This window comes from Scyliorhinus torazame, chromosome 1 (assembly GCF_047496885.1).
Source record: "Scyliorhinus torazame isolate Kashiwa2021f chromosome 1, sScyTor2.1, whole genome shotgun sequence".
Classification (NCBI taxonomy): domain Eukaryota; kingdom Metazoa; phylum Chordata; class Chondrichthyes; order Carcharhiniformes; family Scyliorhinidae; genus Scyliorhinus; species Scyliorhinus torazame.
This window is the reverse complement of record NC_092707.1, coordinates 12343516-12363634: the sequence shown is the minus strand read 5'-3', so window position 1 is coordinate 12363634 and position 20119 is coordinate 12343516. Positions and strand designations below refer to the sequence as shown.

Sequence of the window (20119 nt, the reverse complement as noted above, 5' to 3'; positions counted from 1 at the left end):
TTCACCAGTCCAGTCCTGTCCACTATGGACCCTGGACCCACCGGGCACTGTCTCCAAACTTCCAGCCAAATACCGTGTCCCCTGGCCGGAACCCTCTGTCCTGCTTTTGTTGGCTCTGGTATTGTTCCTGGAGCTCCTGTCCACTCTGCACATTCTCGCCAATATTTGGGAATGTCAGGCGAAGGCGGGTCCTTGGGCTTCGGCCCATCAGCAATTCCGCAGGCCCCACCCCGGTCGTTATGTGCCGTGTGGTCCAATAGCTGAAAAAGAACCACGCCAGCGTTGTCTCCATGGATCCCGTGGCCTGCTTCTTTATGCCTCTCTGGAGGGCAGTACCGCCCACTCAGCCAATCCATTTGGAGAGGGGCGGTACAGGGCGGTCCGAATGTGTTTTACCCCGTTCGACTCCATGAAGCACAAGAATTCCTCGTTAGTAAAAGGGGTGTCGTTATCAGTAACCATCCGGGATGCCGTGGACACTAAATGGGTGGCGGAACTTCTCAACCCTCAAAGTGGTGGAAGGCATCTGTTGACGTCCAACCAGTCTGAGTGAGTGTCAACGAGTAGCAGGAACATTGACCCTTGAAACGTTCCAGAGTCGGCGTGTAACCGTTCCCAGGGCTGGCCGGGCCATCCCAGGGTGAAGAGATGCAGCTGGTAGGAGCTTTTGATGGCTTCTTACGCGCAGTGCATTGCTGCACCAACCTCTCGACGTCGCCATCAAGTCCCCGTCCACGACACATAGCTCCTGGGGAGAACTTTGGACACTCCCGGGCCTGCAACATGACATTCCTGCCGTGGCTCAGGACCACAACACGGGCTCCCCACAGGAGAATCCGTCCTCAACGCTGGGCTCTTGCTGCTTCGTCACACAATCCCGCAGCCCCTCAGGCAGTCGTCCCTGCTGTCGCCTGTCCAGGACGATGTGTCGTACCTTCGCTCAGGTCGGATCCATTTGTGTCCACTCATGAATCTGCGAGGCTGTGACCAGCTGGGTGGTCAGAAAACCCAAGGCCACTTCATCTGCGACTGGTGGAGCAACAGTTTGTGGTCTGTTCTGATTGTCAAGTGCGCCCATAATTGTACTGGTGGAACTTCTTGACCATGAAAATTACGGCCAGCCCTTCCTTCTCAATCTGCGCTCTACATCGGTCAAACTCCTTGGCCTCTCCGTCCGTTGTCCATCCGGTGGGATAACACCGGCCAATGCCAAATGGGTAAGCATCACATGTGATCAGGAGGAGTCTGGAAGGGTCGTTGTGCGTTAGCAGCCTGGAGGAGGGCAGCGGTCACTTTACCTTGGCAAATGCACCTTCTTGCGTCGCCCTCCATGCCCAGGCCTGATTTTGTTTAGTTTTGGAGTGGCACAGTGGGTAACACTGCTGCCTCTCAGCTCCAGGGACCCGGGTTCGATTCCGGCCTCAGGTGACTGTCTGTGTGCAGTTTGTCTGTTCTCCCGCGTACTTTCCCCTCCATCAGATGAAAGCTGTCCCTGTCGACCCGGTGCCCGAGGTATGTGGCCTCTCTTGGGTGAAAGTGAAATGCACACTTGCCCCTTTTTCAGGCTGACTCCTGCCTCAGAGAAACGGCGGAGAACTTCCTCTAAATGATCTGGGTTCCCTATTTGGTGGCTCCGATGATCTGGCCATCGTCCCAGTAAACTGCCACCCTCAGACGCCCTTGGGGAATACACCCCATAGCTCTCTGAAAAACTGCACGAGCAGGCGATACCCCAAATTAAAGTCTGGTATATTCATGAAGGCCCCTGGGGGTATTGATGGTCACATATCTCCAGGACACCACGGCCAGCTCCACCTGGAGGTATGCGTGGTTCATGTCTAATTTGGATAAGCAGTGACCCCCCTCGACCACTTTGGACAGAGATCCTCGTGTGTGGCATCGGGTGCCCATCCAACCGAGAGGCCCTGTTCACCGTCAACTTGTAATCGCCAAACAGATGGATGAGTTTATCCGGGTTCAGCACGCGGACTACAGCCGCTGCCCACTCCGCGAACTGCACGGGATGAACAACACCAGCCGGCTGAGCTCGTCATCCACCTTGGACAACAGGGCATAGGGAGCTGGGCGGGCCCTGAAAATGTCGGTTAGATCCACGTAGATTTTGTCCACTGCTCCCTTCATTTTCCCGAGGTCGCCCTGGAAAACCTCCGGGTATTTCCCGAGGACAAGTGCTGGCAGTTTGTCAAAGGTTTTGGAATCTGGGGCTCAGGGTAGGTCAGGCTTTTGACGGTGTTAAAGGTAGGACCCCGCAGGCCGTCAGGAGTATCACCTTCTGGCAGTCATCCCCTACAGTGGCATTCGTCTGAGGAAAGTAACACAGCCGCTCAGCGTACTGGCTCCGGTGTTTTACGCTGCCGTCAAAAGTATCGAGCCTCCCGAAGAGCAGCATTTTAAAATTCCTTTTGACCTTTCTGCCTTGTAGCGAAATTCAGCCATGGTCCGGACGTCCAGAATCACAGCCGGTAGTTCCGTTTTTCCTCATCGCCAGTATTAGAATCTCGGAGGCCCGAGAAGGATTTAAACGCAAAGGTTCATTCAGCAAATAAAAGCAAGGATGCAAAGAGACGGGTTGTAGATCTGGTCCCAGCCGGGACCACTCGACGATGTCGATTCCTCTCCTGGTCAGGGTTTATCTCTCCGGTTTAACCAGCCCCGGTGTTAGGCCTCCGCCCCTCAGCGGGGGAGCTGCTATCCCACCAGCCCCAGTGGGTCGTCCCCGTGGCTCTAGTGTGCGGTATTATAAATGTCCAACAGGAGAGCTTAAAAGAGGCAGAAAAATAAATTAAACGGGAGGGTGTTTAAAAGTTACAAATGGATACGTAGAGGTAAATTGGTCACAAGTTTAAGGATCTGTTCTGAAGAAACATGCACAGAAAATAGAAGCAGGAGGAGGCCATTCGGCCCTTCTAGCCTGCTCCGCCATTCATTATGATCATGGCTGATCGTCAAGTTCAATATCCTGATCCTGCCTTCCCCCTATATCCCTTGGTCCCTTTAGCCCCAAGAGCTAGATCGAATTCCTGCTTGAAATTACACAACGTTTTGGTCTCAACTACTTTCTGTGGTAGCAAATTCCACAGATTCACCGCTCTCTGGGTGAAGAAATTTCTCCTTGCCTCAGTCCTAAAAGGTTTACCCCTTATCCTCAAACTATGACCCCTAGTTCTGGATTCCCCCACCGTCGGGAACATTCGTTCTGAATCTACCCTGACTAATCCTATTAGAAGTTTGTACGTTTGTGTAAGATCCCCTCTCACTCTTCTAAACGGTAGCACAGTAGCATTGTGGTTAGCACAATTGCTTCACAGCTCCAGGGTCCCAGGTTCGATTCCCGGCTTGGGTCACTGTCTGTACGGAGTCTGCACGTTCTCCCCGTGTGTGCGTGGGTTTCCTCCGGGTGCTCCGGTTTCCTCCCACAGTCTAAAGATGTGCAGGTTAGGTGGATTGGCCATGATAAATTGCCCTTAGTGTCCAAAATTGCCCTCAGTGTTGGGTGGGGTTACTGGGTTATGGGGATAGGGTGGAAGTGTGGGCTTGGGTAGGGTGCTCTTTCCAAGAGCCGGTGCAGACTCGATGGGCCGAATGGCCTCCTTCTGCACTGTCAATTCTGTGAAATCTGTGAAACTCCAATGAATATAATCCTAACTAACTTAGTCTCTCCTCATATGACAGTCCCGCCATCCCAGGAATCAACCTTTCTCGCCTGAAAATTGGGTGCCCTCAGCGACCCCAACATCACTCAGAGTGTGGGTGGGTAATGACATTGTCCATGGAGGGGGTAGTGTAGCCCTCTTACGGATCGGTGCCCGCTTTTAAAATGATTTCCAGATCTCTGAGGAGCCGGTCTGGTCAGATCCCCAATGATGAAAGTCATTGTAAGTGTGGGTTTGACCAGGGAGAAACTCGCAGGGCACAGAAAGTGACTAAATGTGGTTAGATAGCGGTGGGTAACTCACCGAGAGAGCCAGCGGGAAATTCCCATCAAAACCGCCACAAATGGCCCTTAGAAACCTTTCCATTCGACCCTGTTTCTCCCTCCACGGATGCTGCCAGACCTGCTGACCTAAGAATCTCGACTGGTTGTAACGAGGCATAAAAGGAAGAGCATTGCGGAAGCAAGGACAATGGGTAGAGTTCAATTCATTCCTTCACAGGAGATTTGCGTAACTCAGGTTTTATCCTTACCGCTGTCGCTGTTGTCATCAACAAGAATGATCTCTTTGAGGAGATGTGGAGGCGTGTGATTCACCACACTGTGTACCGATCGCAGGATGACTGACAAAGCCTCATTCACAAAGATGAAGACCACGGCCATCTGAGGGAGGTTGCTCTGGTATGTCATCTGTTTACACCTTAAAACCAACAAAAACCAGAAGTGGTGTCTGATTAAACTCTGTCTTAACACTGATATAAATATAGAGCATTGAATTGTGCATTCTGACGGTTTAGTTAGATAATTGTGTCAGACGTAAGGGATTGTTAAAAAGCAGCAATTTAGCATAACCCGCTAATGTGGGCAACACAGTAGCACAGGGGTATAACTCTGTGGCTTCACAGCGCCAGGGTCCCAGGTTCGATTCCCGGCTTGGGTCACTGTCTGTGCGGAGTCTGCACGTTCTCCCTGTGACTGCGTGGGTTAGGGGCTGGTTTAGCACAGGGCTAAATCGCTGGCTTTGGAAACAGACCAGGGCAGGCCAGCAGCACGGTTCAATTCCCATACCAGCCACCCCAAACAGGTGCCGGAATGTGGCAACTAGGGGCGTTTCACAGCAACTTCATTTGATGAAGCCTACTTGTGACAATAAGCGATTTTCATTTCATTCCTCCGGGTGCTCTGGTTTCCTCCCACAAGTCCCAAAAGATGCGCTGTTAGGTGAATTGGCCATTCTGAATTCTCCCTCTGTGTACCCGAACAGGCACCGGAGTGTGGTGACTAGGGGCTTTTCACAGTAACTTCATTGCAGTGTTAATGTAAGCCTACTTGTGACAATAATAAAGATTATTATTATGTTAACCGTCAGCGATTACAATCATTTTCCTTTGGACGACCTCAAGATTAGAGTTCATGCTATTATTTTGTGAACTTATAGTTACCATCTACAAGATGCACTGCAGGAACTTATCAAGGCTCCTCAGACAGCACCTTCCAAACCCACCACCATCTAATAGGACAAGAGCAGCAGATACCTGGGAACCCCACCACCTGGAGGTTCCGCTCCAAGTCACTCACCATCCTGACTTGGAAATATATCACCGTTCTTTAACTGTCGCTGGGGCAACATCCTGAAACTCTCTCCTTTTTTTTGTTTTTGTTTTTTGGGGGCAGCAATCTATCTTCGTATCATTTAGCATAATCAATAATTTTAGAGGGTTCACTTGGGAGAGTAGCAGAATATGTAGATAATAAAATTTATTTTTAAGGGCCTAACAGGTGTTTCATCTTTTTTTTTTCCTTTTAAATCTCTTTGGGAATTCAGATCAGAGGGGATGGGGGCGAGGGCAGTTGCGTGCTCCTCCTGTAGGATGTGGGTGGTGCGGGACACCTCTGGTGTCCCCACTGACTCCACCTGCGGGAAGTGCACCCAACTCCAGCTCCTCAGAGACCGCGTTAGGGAGCTGGAGCTGGATGAACTTCGGATCATCCGGGAGACAGAGGGGGTGATAGCGAACAGTTACAGGGAGGCAGCCACACCCAAGGTTCAGGACAAGAGTAGCTGGGTTACAGTCAGGGGAAGGAAAATGAACGGACAGATGGTGCAGGGATCCCTTGTGGCCGTTCCCCTTCAAAAACAAGTATACCGCTTTGGATGCTGTTGGGGGGGATGACCTACCGGGGGAATGTCCTAACGGCCAGGTCTTTGGCACTGAGCCTGGCTCTGTGGCTCAGAAGGGAAGGGGGGAGAATAGAAAAGCAATAGTGATCGGAGACTCAATGGTTAGGGGAATAGATAGGAGATTCTGTGGTCGTGAGCGACACTCCCGGAAGGTATGTTGCCTCCCGGGTGCCAGGATCAGGGATGTCTCAGATCGAGTCTACAGGATTCTTAAGGGGGAGGGGGAGCAACCAGGAGTCGTGGTGCACATAGGCACCAACGACATAGCTAAGAAAAGGAATGAGGATCTAAAAAGTGATTTTAGGGAGTTAGGTTGGAAGCTAAAGAGCAGGACAAGCAGAGTAGTGATCTCAGGATTGCTACCGGTGCCACGTGCAAGTGTGGCAAGGAAGAGAGAGCGAGTGCAGCTGAACACGTGGCTACAGGGCTGGTGCAGGAGGGAAGGCTTCAGATATGTGGATCATTGGGATATCTTATGGGGAAGGTGGGACCTGTACATGAAGGATGGATTGCACCTAAACTGGAGGGGCACCAATATCCTGGGTGGGAGGTTTGCTAGAGCTCTTCGGGTGGTTTTAAACTAGTTTGGCAGGGGGATGGGAACCAGGGCTATGGATCAAAGGATAGGGCAGCTGTTGAACAGGCAGACATAGTATGCAGCAAGTCTGGAACAAGGATAGACAGTTGATAGGGCAAAATTGGGCTCAGTGGAATGGGTTAAAGCGTGTCTGTTTCAATGCAAGGAGTGTCAGGAATAAGGAAAAAATTTAAATGAAAATGAAAAAATCACTTATTGTCACGAGTAGTCTTCAATGAAGTTACTGTGAAAAGCCCCCGTCGCCACATTCCGGCGCCGGTTCGGGGAGGCTGGTACGGGAATCGAACCGTGCTGCTGGTCTGCCTCGGTCTGCTTTAAAAGCCAGCAATTTAGCCCAGTGTGCTAAACCAGTCCCAGGTGAGGGAGTTGACCTTAGAGCATGGATCAGTATTTGGAACTACGATGATGTGGCCATTACGGAGACATGGGTTTCACATGGGCAGGAATGGTTGTTAGATGTTTTCAGAAGAATAGGGAGGGAGGTAGGGGATGAGGGGGAGTGGCACTGTTAATTAGGGAGTGCATCACAGCTGCAGAAAAGGAGGTAGTTGAGGAGGGTTTGTCTACTGAGTCAGTATGGGTGGAAGTCAGAAACAAGATAGAAGCAGTCACTTTATTGGGAGTTTTCTATGGACCCCCCAATAGCAGCAGACAGATGGAGGAACGGATTGGGCGTTCTTGGAAAGGTTGATCTTGGAAAGGTGCAGAAGTAACAGAGTTGTTGTCATGGGTGAGTTCAACTTCCCTAATATTGGCTGGAACCTCCTTAGTGCAAATGGTTTGGATGGAGCAGATTTTGTCAGGTGTGCACAGGAAGGATTCCTGACTCAATATGTAGATAGGCTGACTAGGCGGGGAGGCCATATTGGACTTGGTGCTCGGCAACGAGCCAGGCCAGGTATCAGAAGTCTCGGTGGGAGAGCATTTCGGTGACAGTGACCGTTACCATAGTCATGGAGAGGGAGAGGAACAGACAGTATGGGAAGGAATTTAATTGGGGGAGGGGAAATTATACTGTCATTAGACAGGAGTTGAGGAGCATGAAGTGGGAACAGTTGTTCTTTGGGAAATGCACAACAGTAGTGTGGGGGTTGTTTAAGGAGCACTTGCTGCGAGTGCTGGATAGTTTTGTCCCACTGAGACGAGGAAGGAATGGTAAGGTGAAGGAGCCTTGGCTGACAAGAGAAGTGAAGCTTCTCGTCAAGAGCATCTTTGCGTCCTCACTCTCCACTGGAGTAGTACCGGATGATTGGAGGGAGGTGAATGTTGTTCCCCTGTTCAAGAAAGGGAATAGGGAAATCCCTGGGAATGACAGACCCATCAGTCTTACGTCTGTGGTGAGCAAAATATTGGAAAAGATTCTGAGAGATAACGGCCAGGGTTCTCCAATTCCGCGGCCAAGTTCTGACGCCGGCGTGAAAAGCAGCGGGAGCCATCCCAGCACCAATGGGCCTCCACGGCCAGGTACTCACCCCTTCCTAGGGGGCCAGTGGGGCGCAGGAGTGGTGTCCGCAGCTCCGGCACCCGAAAGTCCCGGCGCGGAGGAACATAGGCTCCCCACGGAGCTAGCCCGCCCGCCGATCGGTAAGCTCCGATCGTTGGCTAGGCCACCGTGGAGGCACCACCCCCCGGGGTCAGATCCCCCCGCACCCCCACCAGGACCGCCCCCGCAGCAGAACTCCGAGGTCCCGCCGGATAGGACATACATAACCTATGCCGGCGGCACTCGACCGAACCCGGCGGGCACTCGGCCCGTCACGGCGCGGTGAAACGCCGTGGAGAGGAGGGGGCGCTTTTAACGGCACCCGACCAGCGTGTGCTGATCCCACGAGAATCAGCGCCGGTGAATCGGTGGGCCGGCATCGGAGCAGCGTCGTGCGATTCTTGTGCCCCCCCCCCTGCCGATTCTCTGACCCACCGCAGGGTCGTAGAATCCCGACCAGGATTTATGATTATTTAGAAAAACATAGTTTGATTAAAGATAGTCAGCATGGCTTTGTGAGGGGCAGGTCATGCCTCACAAGCCTCATTGAATTCTTTGAGGATTTGACGAGATACATTGATGAAGGGTCGGGCAGAGGATGTAGTGTATATGGATTTCAGTAAGGCATTTGATAAGGTTCCCCATGGTAGGCTCATTCAGAATGTTAGGGGGCATGGGATCCAGGGAAACTTGGCTGTCTGGATACAGAATTGGCTGGCCGAAAGAAGACAGCGAGTGGTAGTGGATGGAAAGTATTCCACCTGGAGGTCGGTGACCAGTGCTGTCCCGCAGGGATCTGTTCTGGGACCTCTGCTCTTTGTGGTTTTTATAAATGACTTGGATGAGGAAGTGGAAGGGTGGGTTAGTAAGTTTGCCGATGACACAAAGGTTGGGGGAGTTGTAGATAGTGTGGAGGGTTGTTGCAGGTTACAACAGGACATTGACAGGATGCAGAGCTGGGCTGAGAAGTGGCAGATGGAATTCAACCGAGATAAATGTGAAGTGATTAAATGTGAAGGGCTAAAGCAGGATTCTTGGAAGTGTGGAGGAACAGAGGGATCTAGGTGTCCATGTACATAGATCCCTCAAAGTTGCCACCCAGGTTGATAGGGTTGTTCAGAAGGCGTATGGTGTGTTGGCTTTCATTAACAGGGGGATTGAGTTTAACAGCCGCGAGGTTTTGCTGCAGCTTTATAAAACACTCGTTAGACAACACTTTTGGGCGGGATTCTCCAATCCCTCAGCAGAGTGTCCACGCCGTCGTAAAAGCTGTTGCGTTTTATGACACCGTGAACGGGCCGCTCCGACGTCTAATTCTGGCCCCTACAGAGGCCAGCACGGTGCTGGAGTGGTGCGAGGCCGCTCTGTACCCACCTGGGTTGGCCACTTCCGACTTTAAAATGGAGATCCGCTAAGAATGCAGGGAAATTCAGTCAAACGCAGGAAAAACAGCAGGTGCAAAGTTTCCTGTATACCGGAACTTGCGGAAACCCAGACAGCACTGAAGCTGACAAACATCTGCATATTAATGAACGATCCCCGGGAACAATTGGAAACAGTTAAGATAAACAAGGCCAAGCCAGACTCCTCGGCGCCAGCAGGAGCCAAGACAAAGGAAGGCGAACGGACACTTAGAAACTGCCCAGCGATCAGGGAACAGCTCCAGTATTGGAGAAATCGATCCAAGTGATCAGAACTTAGTCCAATCACTTGGAACCAGGTACGGGGTCCGCCCCGAATGGCGCGAAGCCCCTGGGGACTATAAAATAGAGTCCCCAAGTTCAATTCGTCCTTCTTGGCAGGGTCTCTCAGCAGCTCGAAACAACCCGTGACCGTGACCTGCCTAGTAGCTGCACCAACCAAGTAAGTCTCCAGTCAACGCACGCTACGAGATAGGCGCTCCTAGCTACCAGTCTATACCAGCTTTGAATCCTGCAGACTCAGAATCGAACACAAGGCCATTTGTTCCCCTGACCTGGTGGGCCAGTTCCAAAGCTAAGTATAGGCCTTTTCGTGTTAGAGATAGTCTAGTAAGTAGAGTTTATGCATGAGTAGTGATTGACTGTGTATAATAAATGTGTTTTGATTTGAAACTTACTAACTGGTGTAGTGAGTTATTGATAAGCACTTGAACTTGAACCTCGTGGTGGTATCATAAAGATACCTGGCGACTCTAGGGCAAAGGTTATAGAAACAGAGCAAATTAAGTAAAGGCACAACAAGCAACAAATTAAGAACCAACCAAAAGTTAGCAACATTTAGTGGTGACATCTGACGGGACTCGACTTAGAAGTGGCCTAACCACTCCGAGAGAACCCAAAATTTGAATTGAGAATCCAATTGGGAACAGAAACATTCACAAGTGTTCAAGCAGTTCTGATCAATCCTCATAATTCGGAAGCGTGTTAATGCATGCGTAACTAACAGGGCTATAAGGTAAAACTGACAGATTTTGTTGCGAAAAACTGTCGGGAGTTGTATTCCGGAAAATAGCGAACGCCGTACCCGTGTTTACAGCACCGCCTTAGCACCCCTCGTACCAAATTTTAAAAGAGAGCATTCAGATAGGAAAAATGGCAATGAAGGCACTGGAACGCCTCATGAACCCTCAAGAATTTGTGGTCACAGCGACCAGCAGCAGAGTAGGTCAGTGTCCCGTTTGGGAAGTTGAGATTAGAAGGTACCTCAAAGGGAAGGGATGGCCCCTTTGGAGTGAATTCTGTGATAATGAGGAAACAGGTCCCGGGAGTATAGGACATACTTGGTTGGAGAACCTGAGCGAAATCCATAAGAAGAGCTTAGGGAAAGCTCGCAAGCTGATGGCAATCGTGTCCTGTCTGGCACAATTGTGAGGCACAGAGGAGGTCGTTCGGACACTCCGCAAAGAGATAGAAGAGAGACATCGAATGAACAAGGTCAATGTTAGTGAGATCGAGAGAGGGAATGTAGAATTAAGAAGGAAGTTGGCAGCAAAGGACGGAGAGGTGGATGATGCCAAGTGGGCACACCAGTCTTGTCTAGCGCATCTGAGCAGCTTCCAAACCCAATACGATAAGGCCTATCAGGACACGCAACGTGCAGTCCTGGTAAGAGAAGAGACAGAGAACCAGGTAGAGGCATTGCAAAGGCAGTGCAGCGATCTAAAAGCAGCGTTAGGAGCACTCCATGCTGCCACCACGGAGCACAGACAAAGTTCAGTGGATCATGCAAAATGCTGGAAGCATATTGCGGAACTGCAGTCTTTGCTTTCAGTGCAAAATGGGTTTCAAAGCACCTTTGGATCCCAATTAGATGAAGAAGACGGCTCTGATTGGCAAGAACTAAACAAAACCGCGTATAGATATGTACAGGGAACATGTGCGCATGGAAAGCCACAAAGGAGAAAAGCACCCCAACCCCCGCACAGAGCAGATAGATCAGGCATCCATGAATCCAGTAACTACCCACCGCACAGTCACATCGGGCGGAGACGCGGAATTCCTTTACACCACCCCCTTAACCGTGACCCAATTACAGGACGCGTGCGAAAAGGTCACACGGTTCCTCCCCACCTCAGACCCCCACCACTTCTCTGCTAGAGTGAAGCAGCAGGCGACCATGTACGGCCTGGATGAGCGTGAGCAAGTGAAGCTCACAGTTTTGAGTTTCGACCCTTCAGTTGTAGCAGCCCTTCCCGACCCACAGAATGTAGGAGGAGGCACCCTTGCAGAGATGCACACGGCGATCCTAGACGCGATCGGTTATAACAGAGGTGAACCAGTAAGCGGCCTGAATAAGTGCAGGCAGAAGAAAACAGAACACCCCACAGCGTTTGCTGGACGCCTGTGGATCCATTTTACAGCCGTTTTCGGCAACTTAGACTGCGCCCATTTGTCCCCAGACAACATGGCCAAATGGACCCGCACCCTTATCTCCCATGCCACAGAGGCAGGACAAAAAGCTTGTACTAATTATGACCCCTCAGAAGAAACGCACAACGAAAAGTGGGTTTTAAAAAGGTTGTCCCGCGCCTGGGAGCATCTGTCCACAACAAACCCGCGATTAGAAAACCCGAAGAACAGCAGGCAGAGGCAGATATTCAAGCAGTTAAAGCGCACCAGAACCCCGCATGGGTGAACAAAGGCATGAACAGCTCCCCCCCCCAACCCCAGAAACCACAGGAGTGTTACAACTGTGGATAATTAGGTCACTTTGCACGAGAGTGCAATGCCCCACGAAAGTCACAGAGAGCCCAGCAGGCAGGCACTCTGAATAATAACAGGACAAAGCCCATACATAGTGTAAGCACCCGTTCAGACCAGACAGACATGAATGGAACTGACTGACGGTGTTCGGGCTCCCCCACCTGGGTCTGCGACACCCTTTGGGATAGGTCCAGCCGACCAGTCGTTGCAGCGAAAATACGGTGACAGCCCATCGAATTTCTCTGGGACACAGGAGGGTCCCACACCACAATTAATTCCTCCACCATGTTTCAAAACTACAGCCACAATCACCCTCAGCGGCTACACTGACCACTCACAGCAGGGACACATCACAGTCCCTGTACCCATTCAAATTGGCAACATTACAACAAAACACCCCATAGATTTGGTCGATCTGCCCCACATAGCAGAACACATTTTGGGCATTGATTTCATGAACTCCCACAACCTGTCATTTGGCCCAGTAAATCAATGTGTCTGGAAAATGACAAAGTCAGCAAGAGCCCCCGCAATGCTCACAGTAGGTGAGTATGCTAATAAGATTAGCGCAGTCGGCGATTTTTGGTTTGACCCGACCACGATTAGCACAGACAAACAGGTTCGGGCAGTTCTCCAGAAGAACAGGACAGCATTTGCAAGTCGTAAACATGACTGCGGCAGGATGGCTGGTTCGGTTCAAATAACAGGACCTGACCCTAGACCCCAGAAGCAATATGGATTTCCCCAAGAGGCAGAGGGAGAAATCTCAAAAGTTATTGATAGTTTATTGGAACAAAGCGTACTTAGATCAGTAGCCTCTACTAATAATGCCCCGATTTGGCCAGTGAGAAAGCCCGATGGATCGTGGCGACTGACCATCGATTACCGGGAACTCAGCAAAGTCACCCCCGCAGAAGACCCCAAGGTAGCCTCAAGTCCTGAGGCCATGCTCAAACAGGGACTCAACTCACGATATTTTTACGGTTTTGGACATCAGTAACGGATTGTGGTCCATTCCATTGGCAAAAGCATGCCAGTACAAATTTGCTTTCACTTTTAAAGGCCAGCAGTACACGTGGACATGCCTTCCACAAGGATTCCACAACTCCCCCTCCATTTTCCGCCGACAGCTGGCCAATGGTTTATCAAAATGTTCTCGCCCCGAATGTCTGGTCCAGTATGTAGACAACCTATTACTGCAGACAGACACCAAGGCAGAGCACATCGAGCTTCTGGCCGAACTCCTGGAACTCCTACAGTGAATTGGATGCAAAGTGAACCCCAAGAAGGTCCAAATTTTGGAAAACAAAGTGGTATATTTGGGAACGATTATCACGCATGGTAAACGCGAGATCGAGCATAAAAGAATCGACTCGATTGTCAAATTGCCCCTTCCCCAGAATGTTTCCACCCTCCGGTCATTTTTAGGACTGGTTGGCAACTGCCGAAACCATATTGATGGTTTCACCACCAAAGCAGCGCCCCTCTCGGAACTCCTAAAGAAAGGAGCCCCTTGGGAATGGCTTCCATGGCACACGGATGCCGTAGATGCTTTAAAGCGCGCACTCATTGCAGCCCCCGCACTACAGGTTCCAGACCCGCTTTCCCCCTATGCCATAGAGATAGCAAGCACAGACCGTACCCTTTCGGCCGTGCTCCTCCAGGAACGGCACGAACAGCCTCCAGAGTTTTAGATCCTGTGGAGCAGGGATTTTCGGCCTGTGAAAGGCACCTGCTCGCAGTTTTCTGGGCAGTTCAATACTTTTCATATATCACCGGACTAAACCCCATCACAATCCTCACGGAACACACCCCCACCCAACTTTTACTAGACGGACGACTTAAGGATGGTACAGTAAGCCAGATCAGAGCAGTCAGATGGATCCTTCTTTTGCAGGGACGGGACATCACTGTTAAAAGGACCAAGACCCACACTTTCCGAGCCGACAACCTTCAGTACCCAGGCACCCCCCACGAATGTGAAATCATCTCACCGCACCACAACACAGGCCCCTTTATCGCGAAAACACCCCTCAAAAAGATAAGTAGTTCACCCCAGAGCCCCCAGCACACAGACAATTGCGCACCCTTGAGAATATATGTGGATGGTTCTTCCACTATACTAAATGGGAAGCGCATTACAGGATGCGGCATCTATGTTGAGGACGCGCAAGGACGCGCCCTAGAAGAAATCTCGTTAAAACTGCCAGGACACTTAGGCGCGCAGGCGGCAGAACTAGCAGCCATTACATACATTGTGGATCACCCAGATTCCTTCCCCAGCCCAACAGGCAAATACTCGGACAGCCTGTATTTTTGTTACAGCCTCATAGAATTCCTACCCCTGTGGAAAGCAAGAGGATTTGTTTCCGCGGATGGAAAACCCCTCCCTTCAGCCCCATTGCTCTGGCACATTTTGAACAAAGCACAGGACAGGATATTTGGTATTACCAAAGTACGAAGTCACCACCGTTCCTCCCCGCCTGGAAATGTAAAAGTCGACGCACTGGCAAAAGCAGGTTCCAAACATGGATATTTTTGGAACCCCCCCCGGAAGCGCCCCAGTGAATGCAGTTCAGGTCTCGCAGACAAATATCGAGGATTTAGTGCAGGCCCAGAAGCAAGATAGTAATCTCGGGGAGATTTTAAAAGGAAAATTTCCAGCCCCATACAATAGGTTTAAAAATGCACTGACCACACATGACGGTGTGGTTCCAAAAGACACCCCTTATGTGGTTCCTGAACAGGACAGGAATCATCTTATTTGTTTGTTACATGATAGTCATGGGCATCAGGGAATTGACCCCACTACAGCCCACCTCAGGCAGCTCTGTTGGTGGCCGAATTTAAAGGAAGACGCCACGCACTATGTAGAAAATTGCCTTATCTGTGCCAAAACAATCTGGACAGATATGCGAAGAAAGTTTAGCTTAGTCACACCCGCCCCATTAATGGCCCCTGGACTAACCTTCAGATTGATTTTATAGGACCATTACCCCCTTGCAGGAATGGTCACAAGTATGTATTAGTTGTTATAGACACGTTTACGAAATGGGTAGAAGCATTCCCATCTAGAACAAACACGGCAAAGACTACCGCTAAGATTTTAACCCACCACAACTTTACGAGTGGGGACTCCCCTGCAGCATTGAATCCGACCAAGGTTCCCATTTTACGGGACGTGTCATGAAGAACGTCCTCATGATATTTGGCATTACCCAAAAATTCCACGTAGCATACCACCCCCAGTCAAGTGGTATCGTGGAGCGAATGAATCGGACCCTAAAAGCAACCCTCAGGAAAATGGTCCAACAAAACAGCACCACTTGGGATTCAGTCCTCCCTTTTGCACTAATGATTTTTGCGTAACACTGTTTCGACATCCACAGGATACACCCCACACACTCTCATGATCGGACGCCCCATGAAAGGTACAGAATTTTTATTTGGACTTGACTTGACCAGCCCCGAAGTGACGGCCCTCACACACGAGAACGCAGTGAAACAATTAGTAGAGAATGTAAAAACGGCTCAGCTAGCAGCCGCAGTAAAATTAGGCACCAGGAAGAAACAGAGCAAGGCCTGTTTCGACAAGACAGTGCATGCGATTGAGTTTGCTGTAGGACAGCAGGTCATGCTCTCCATTTACAACCCCAACATGTTCCTGTCACCAATGTATTCGGGTCCGTACTCCATTGCGGACAAAGTAAGCCCCTCCGTTTAGAAGATTAAGTACCCCAACGAGAAGACCGCGTGGTTTCATATTAACCAGCTCAAGGCATATAGCTCGCAGTCTAACCACGCACACCACGCCATGCTCGACGCAGCAGACCACACCCCACCCACAGCCAATGTATCCGTATCCTCCCCCAACACGTCCACCCCATCCACGGACTCGACCTCGACTGCACCCCCGAACTCTAGACTCTGCCCCGGAACGCCCACAGACAGCAGCAGCAGCAGCGACAGTGACACAGACAATAGCCACAGCACACCTCCCTATTATCCCCATGCAACAGGCCCCACACCCAGCGAATCTGAACACGATTCGAGTGATCCCTTCCTAATCACATTCCTCAACAAACCCCACCAAAAACCACCGCCCTACGATGACGACCCCGACTCCATCTCCACAGAATTAGACACGACTATTTGGCACCGTGACAATTCATACAGGCTCGTCCGAAACGACGAGATGGACCCTAAGTCACACTATGCAGCTTTAGCAACCCTCATTCATTCACGAGTATGGCATCCGGGAGAAGATGACGACATTGAGTCTGACTCCCAAAACGAGAACCCCTTTGTGACCCTGTTCGCAACTGATAACTGAGGTGTCCAGATGATGTTTTAAAAGGAACCGCTTGGGAGAAACGGTGTCCTTTCTGATGGAACCTGCACCATGTTTGTTGAATGTTTGTTCAATTAGTGTCATCATTCAGTATTGTGTGTAAACACGAAAAGTTTTTTTTCACGGCCCCACGTCACCACTCCTTTAACGCCTCCCAGACAATAGTTCAGAGGAACTAATCTGTCGACAGAAACTTGTTAAAGGTACAAGTTTGTCCCAGACAATAGTTCAGAGGAACTAGTCTGTCGACAGGACCCGACTCATAGTTGCTCTCCTAATTCGAGAGGCAGCCCCCCACGGCGACCACATTCTTACCCGTTCTTGCCGGTTGCTCAGGCAGTGGAGAAACGGCATTGGTCCCCGCCCTGCCTGAGAACCCCCCCTCTGGTCAGCTCCGTTCGGGTAGAGCACATACGACATTGACCACCGTCCGACCCGGGGATTCCATCCAAATCTTACCCACGCGCACCCCATTTTGGCTCATTACGTTCAAAATTCTTTTATTTGGTTTTGGCATTGCTTCGAGGTCCTATTCTATTTACATCCTCAAACACTGGGATGGTAAATCACACAGGCTGCAAGACGGCTCGCAGTACGGCAGTATTCTCTGAGATGTCTAGTCCAAATATTCGGTAAAAAAATTTTTTTTAAATGAGGGAGTCACACATGGTGACCAATTATAAAGGGAAATTGGCACTAAAAGACAGACATGCTGTCGTACAAGATATTAAACAAGATAGTAACAGAAACTATGCTTGATCCACAGAATTCCAGAAGCTCCAGGAAGAGAGACGAGAACAATGAAGGCATTATACGTGTTTTTCGTTATCGTTATAATTTGTATTCGGTTACGCGCGAACGCGAACCCCCTGACCCCAACCCCCCCGGCCGTCAATGATTCACTTCCCCATAGCACCCAGAGCCCAGTGACAAGTAAGAACACACCATCATGGTGTGATAGGTTTATAACGTGGTACTCCCTTACATATATAATTGAATCCCTTTTAGCATTGGCGATATTCTGCAGCATCGTGCAGACTATCCGCATGAGAAAATGGCGAAGGAGAGCCTACCGCTCTCGCACCCCGGTATACAGGATAAGATCCCCTATTTTTGGTCTTCACCAGGCCCCCGAACCCCTTGATCAACAATAAAGGACATTTGTTTTGTGTCATTTGTGAATAAAGCAATATGTCTCATTTGCAACTGAAAGATTGTACAACTCTGTGCTTGACCGCCAGGCCAGAGGAAAATGTGAATGCTGCTATTATTTTTGTATTGTTAGGAAGTTAGTGTGATTGAATGTTTAAGTGAGTGTAGTTTATGGAAGATAGTTAGAGGTACCGTTTTTTTAAATGTTGTACTGCATGTCCCTGTTGCGACATAGCGCCACTTAGAATTGTCAGTTAAAATTTTCTTGCATAGTTATGGTCAGTGTAGAGGCCAAGGAAGAGTGCTCGCTGGGTCAGGTAGTGAAGACAACGCAGTTATGTGATCCTTCACGCTTTGCGTTAGGGATCACAAGGAGGGTGTGTAGCCACCTGGGTTGGCCACTTCCTGACTTTAAAATGGAAATCCGCTAAGAATGCAGGGAAATTCAGTCAAACGAAGTAAAAACAAGCAGGTGCAAAGTTTCCTGTATATCAGAACTTGCAGGAACCCAGACAGCACTGAAACTGACAAACATCTACATATTAATGAGCGATCCCCGGGAACAATTGGAAACAGTTAAGATAAACAAGGCCAAGCCAGACTCCTCGGCGCCAGCAGGAGCCAAGACAAAGGAAGGTCAACGGACACTTAGGAACCGCCCAGCGATCAGGGAACAGCTCCAGTATTGGAGAAATCGATCCAAGTGATCAGAACTCAGTCCAGTCACTTGGAACCAGGTACGGGGTCCGCCCAAAAGGGCGCAAAGCCCCTGGGGACTATAAAATAGAGTCCCCAAGTTCAATTCGTCCTTCTTGGCAGGGTCTCTCAGCAGCTCGAAACAACCCTTGACCGTGACATGCCTCGCAGCTACTCCAACCAAGTAAATCTCCAGTCAACGCACACTACGAGATAGGCGCTCCTAGCTACCAGTCTATACCAGCTTTGAAGCCTGCAGACTCAGAATCGAACGAAAGGCCATTTGTTCCCCTGACCTGGTGGGCCAGTTCCAAAGCTAAGTATAGGCCTTTTAGTGTTAGAGATAGTCTAGTAAGTAGGGTTTATACATGAGTAGTGATTGCCTGTGTATAATAAATGTGTTTTGATTTGAAACTTACTAACTGGTGTATTGAGTTATTGATCAGTACTTGAACTTGAACCTCGTGGTGGTATCATAAAGATACCTGGCGACTCGAGGGCAAAGGTTATAGAAACAGAGCAAATTAAGTAACGACACAACAAGCAACAAATTAAGAACCAACCAAAAGTTAGCAACAGCTCCAACTGTCTCGCCGCGAACTGGGCGCTGCAGGATCCACGCATGTGCAGTTGCACCAGCGCCAACGAGGACATGTGCAATGGCCTCCTTCAACGCGCCAGCCCGACGCAACATGGCGCAGGGCTACTACCCCCAGCCACAGCGGCCGGCTCGCCAATCGGTGGGTCCCGATCGCGGGGCAGGCCACAGCGGAGGCCCCCCCGGGGTCTGACCCCTCCTGCCCTCCCACAGGCCACCACCCGACCCTCACGCGCTGAGGTCTCGCCGGCCCAGAGCAGATCAGAATGGCTCCAGTGGGACTTGGCTCCTTTCCTCGGGCCGATCGGCCCATCCGGGCCGGGGAATCGGTGGGCGGGCCGCAAAGAGTGGCCAGCGACCGGCGCCGCACCAACCACACCGGCGCCAATGGTGCCGATTCACCGCACTGCGGAGAATCGCGTGTCAGGGTCGGGGCGGCATGGCCCGTTCGTGGGGATTCTCCGGCCCGGCGCGGGGCTGGGAGAATCCCACCCATTGTGTCCAGTTCACGTCGCCTCATTATAGGAAGGATGTGGAGGCTTTGGAGAGGGTACAGAGGAGATTTACCAGGATGCTGCCTGGACTGGAGGGCAGGTCTTATGAAGAAAGGTTGAGGGAGCTAGGGCTTTTCTCACTGGAGCGAAGAAAGAAGGGAGGTGACTTGATAGAGGTGTACAAGGTGGTGAGAGGCATGGGTAGAGTGGATCGCCAGAGACTTTTCCCCAGGGTGGAAATGGCTGTCACGAGGGGGGTCATAGTTTTAAGGTGATTGGAGGAAGGTATAGGGGAGATGTCAGAGGTAGGTGCTTTACACAGAGAGTGGTGGGTGTGTGGAATGCACTGCCAGCAGAGGTGGTGGAGTCAGTGTCATTCGGGACATTTAAGCGACTCTTAGACAGTCACATGGACAGCAGTAAATTGAAGGGGTGGAGGTTAGGTTTTTGCCGGTTCCCGCCGGCGTAAATCACAACAGGTCCTTACCGGCGGGACCTGGCTCCACGGGTGGCCTGCAGAGTCCTCTGGGGGGGGATCTGGCCCCAGGGGGTGCCCCCACGGTGGCCTGGCCCGCGATCGGGGCCCACAGGTCCACGGGCGGGCCTGTGCCGTGGGGGCACTCTTTCCCTCCGCACCGGCCGCTGTCAACCTCCGCCATGGCCGGTGCGGAGAAGAACCCCCGTGCGCATGCGCTGGGATGATGCCAG

The 20119-nt window shown here is 50.8% G+C and overlaps 1 protein-coding gene across 5 annotated transcripts in view; it reads right to left on the bottom strand.

Annotated features, from left to right (window-relative positions):
* Positions 1–20119, bottom strand: part of galnt9 (polypeptide N-acetylgalactosaminyltransferase 9) — a 499594-nt gene that overhangs the window by 339585 nt on the left and 139890 nt on the right. For all 5 annotated transcript variants that reach the window (XM_072467774.1, XM_072467622.1, XM_072467537.1 and 2 more), the window contains exon 3: positions 4207–4373. In XM_072467774.1, coding sequence (XP_072323875.1) covers positions 4207–4373 — 167 coding nt within the window. The remainder of the gene's footprint in view (positions 1–4206; positions 4374–20119) is intronic.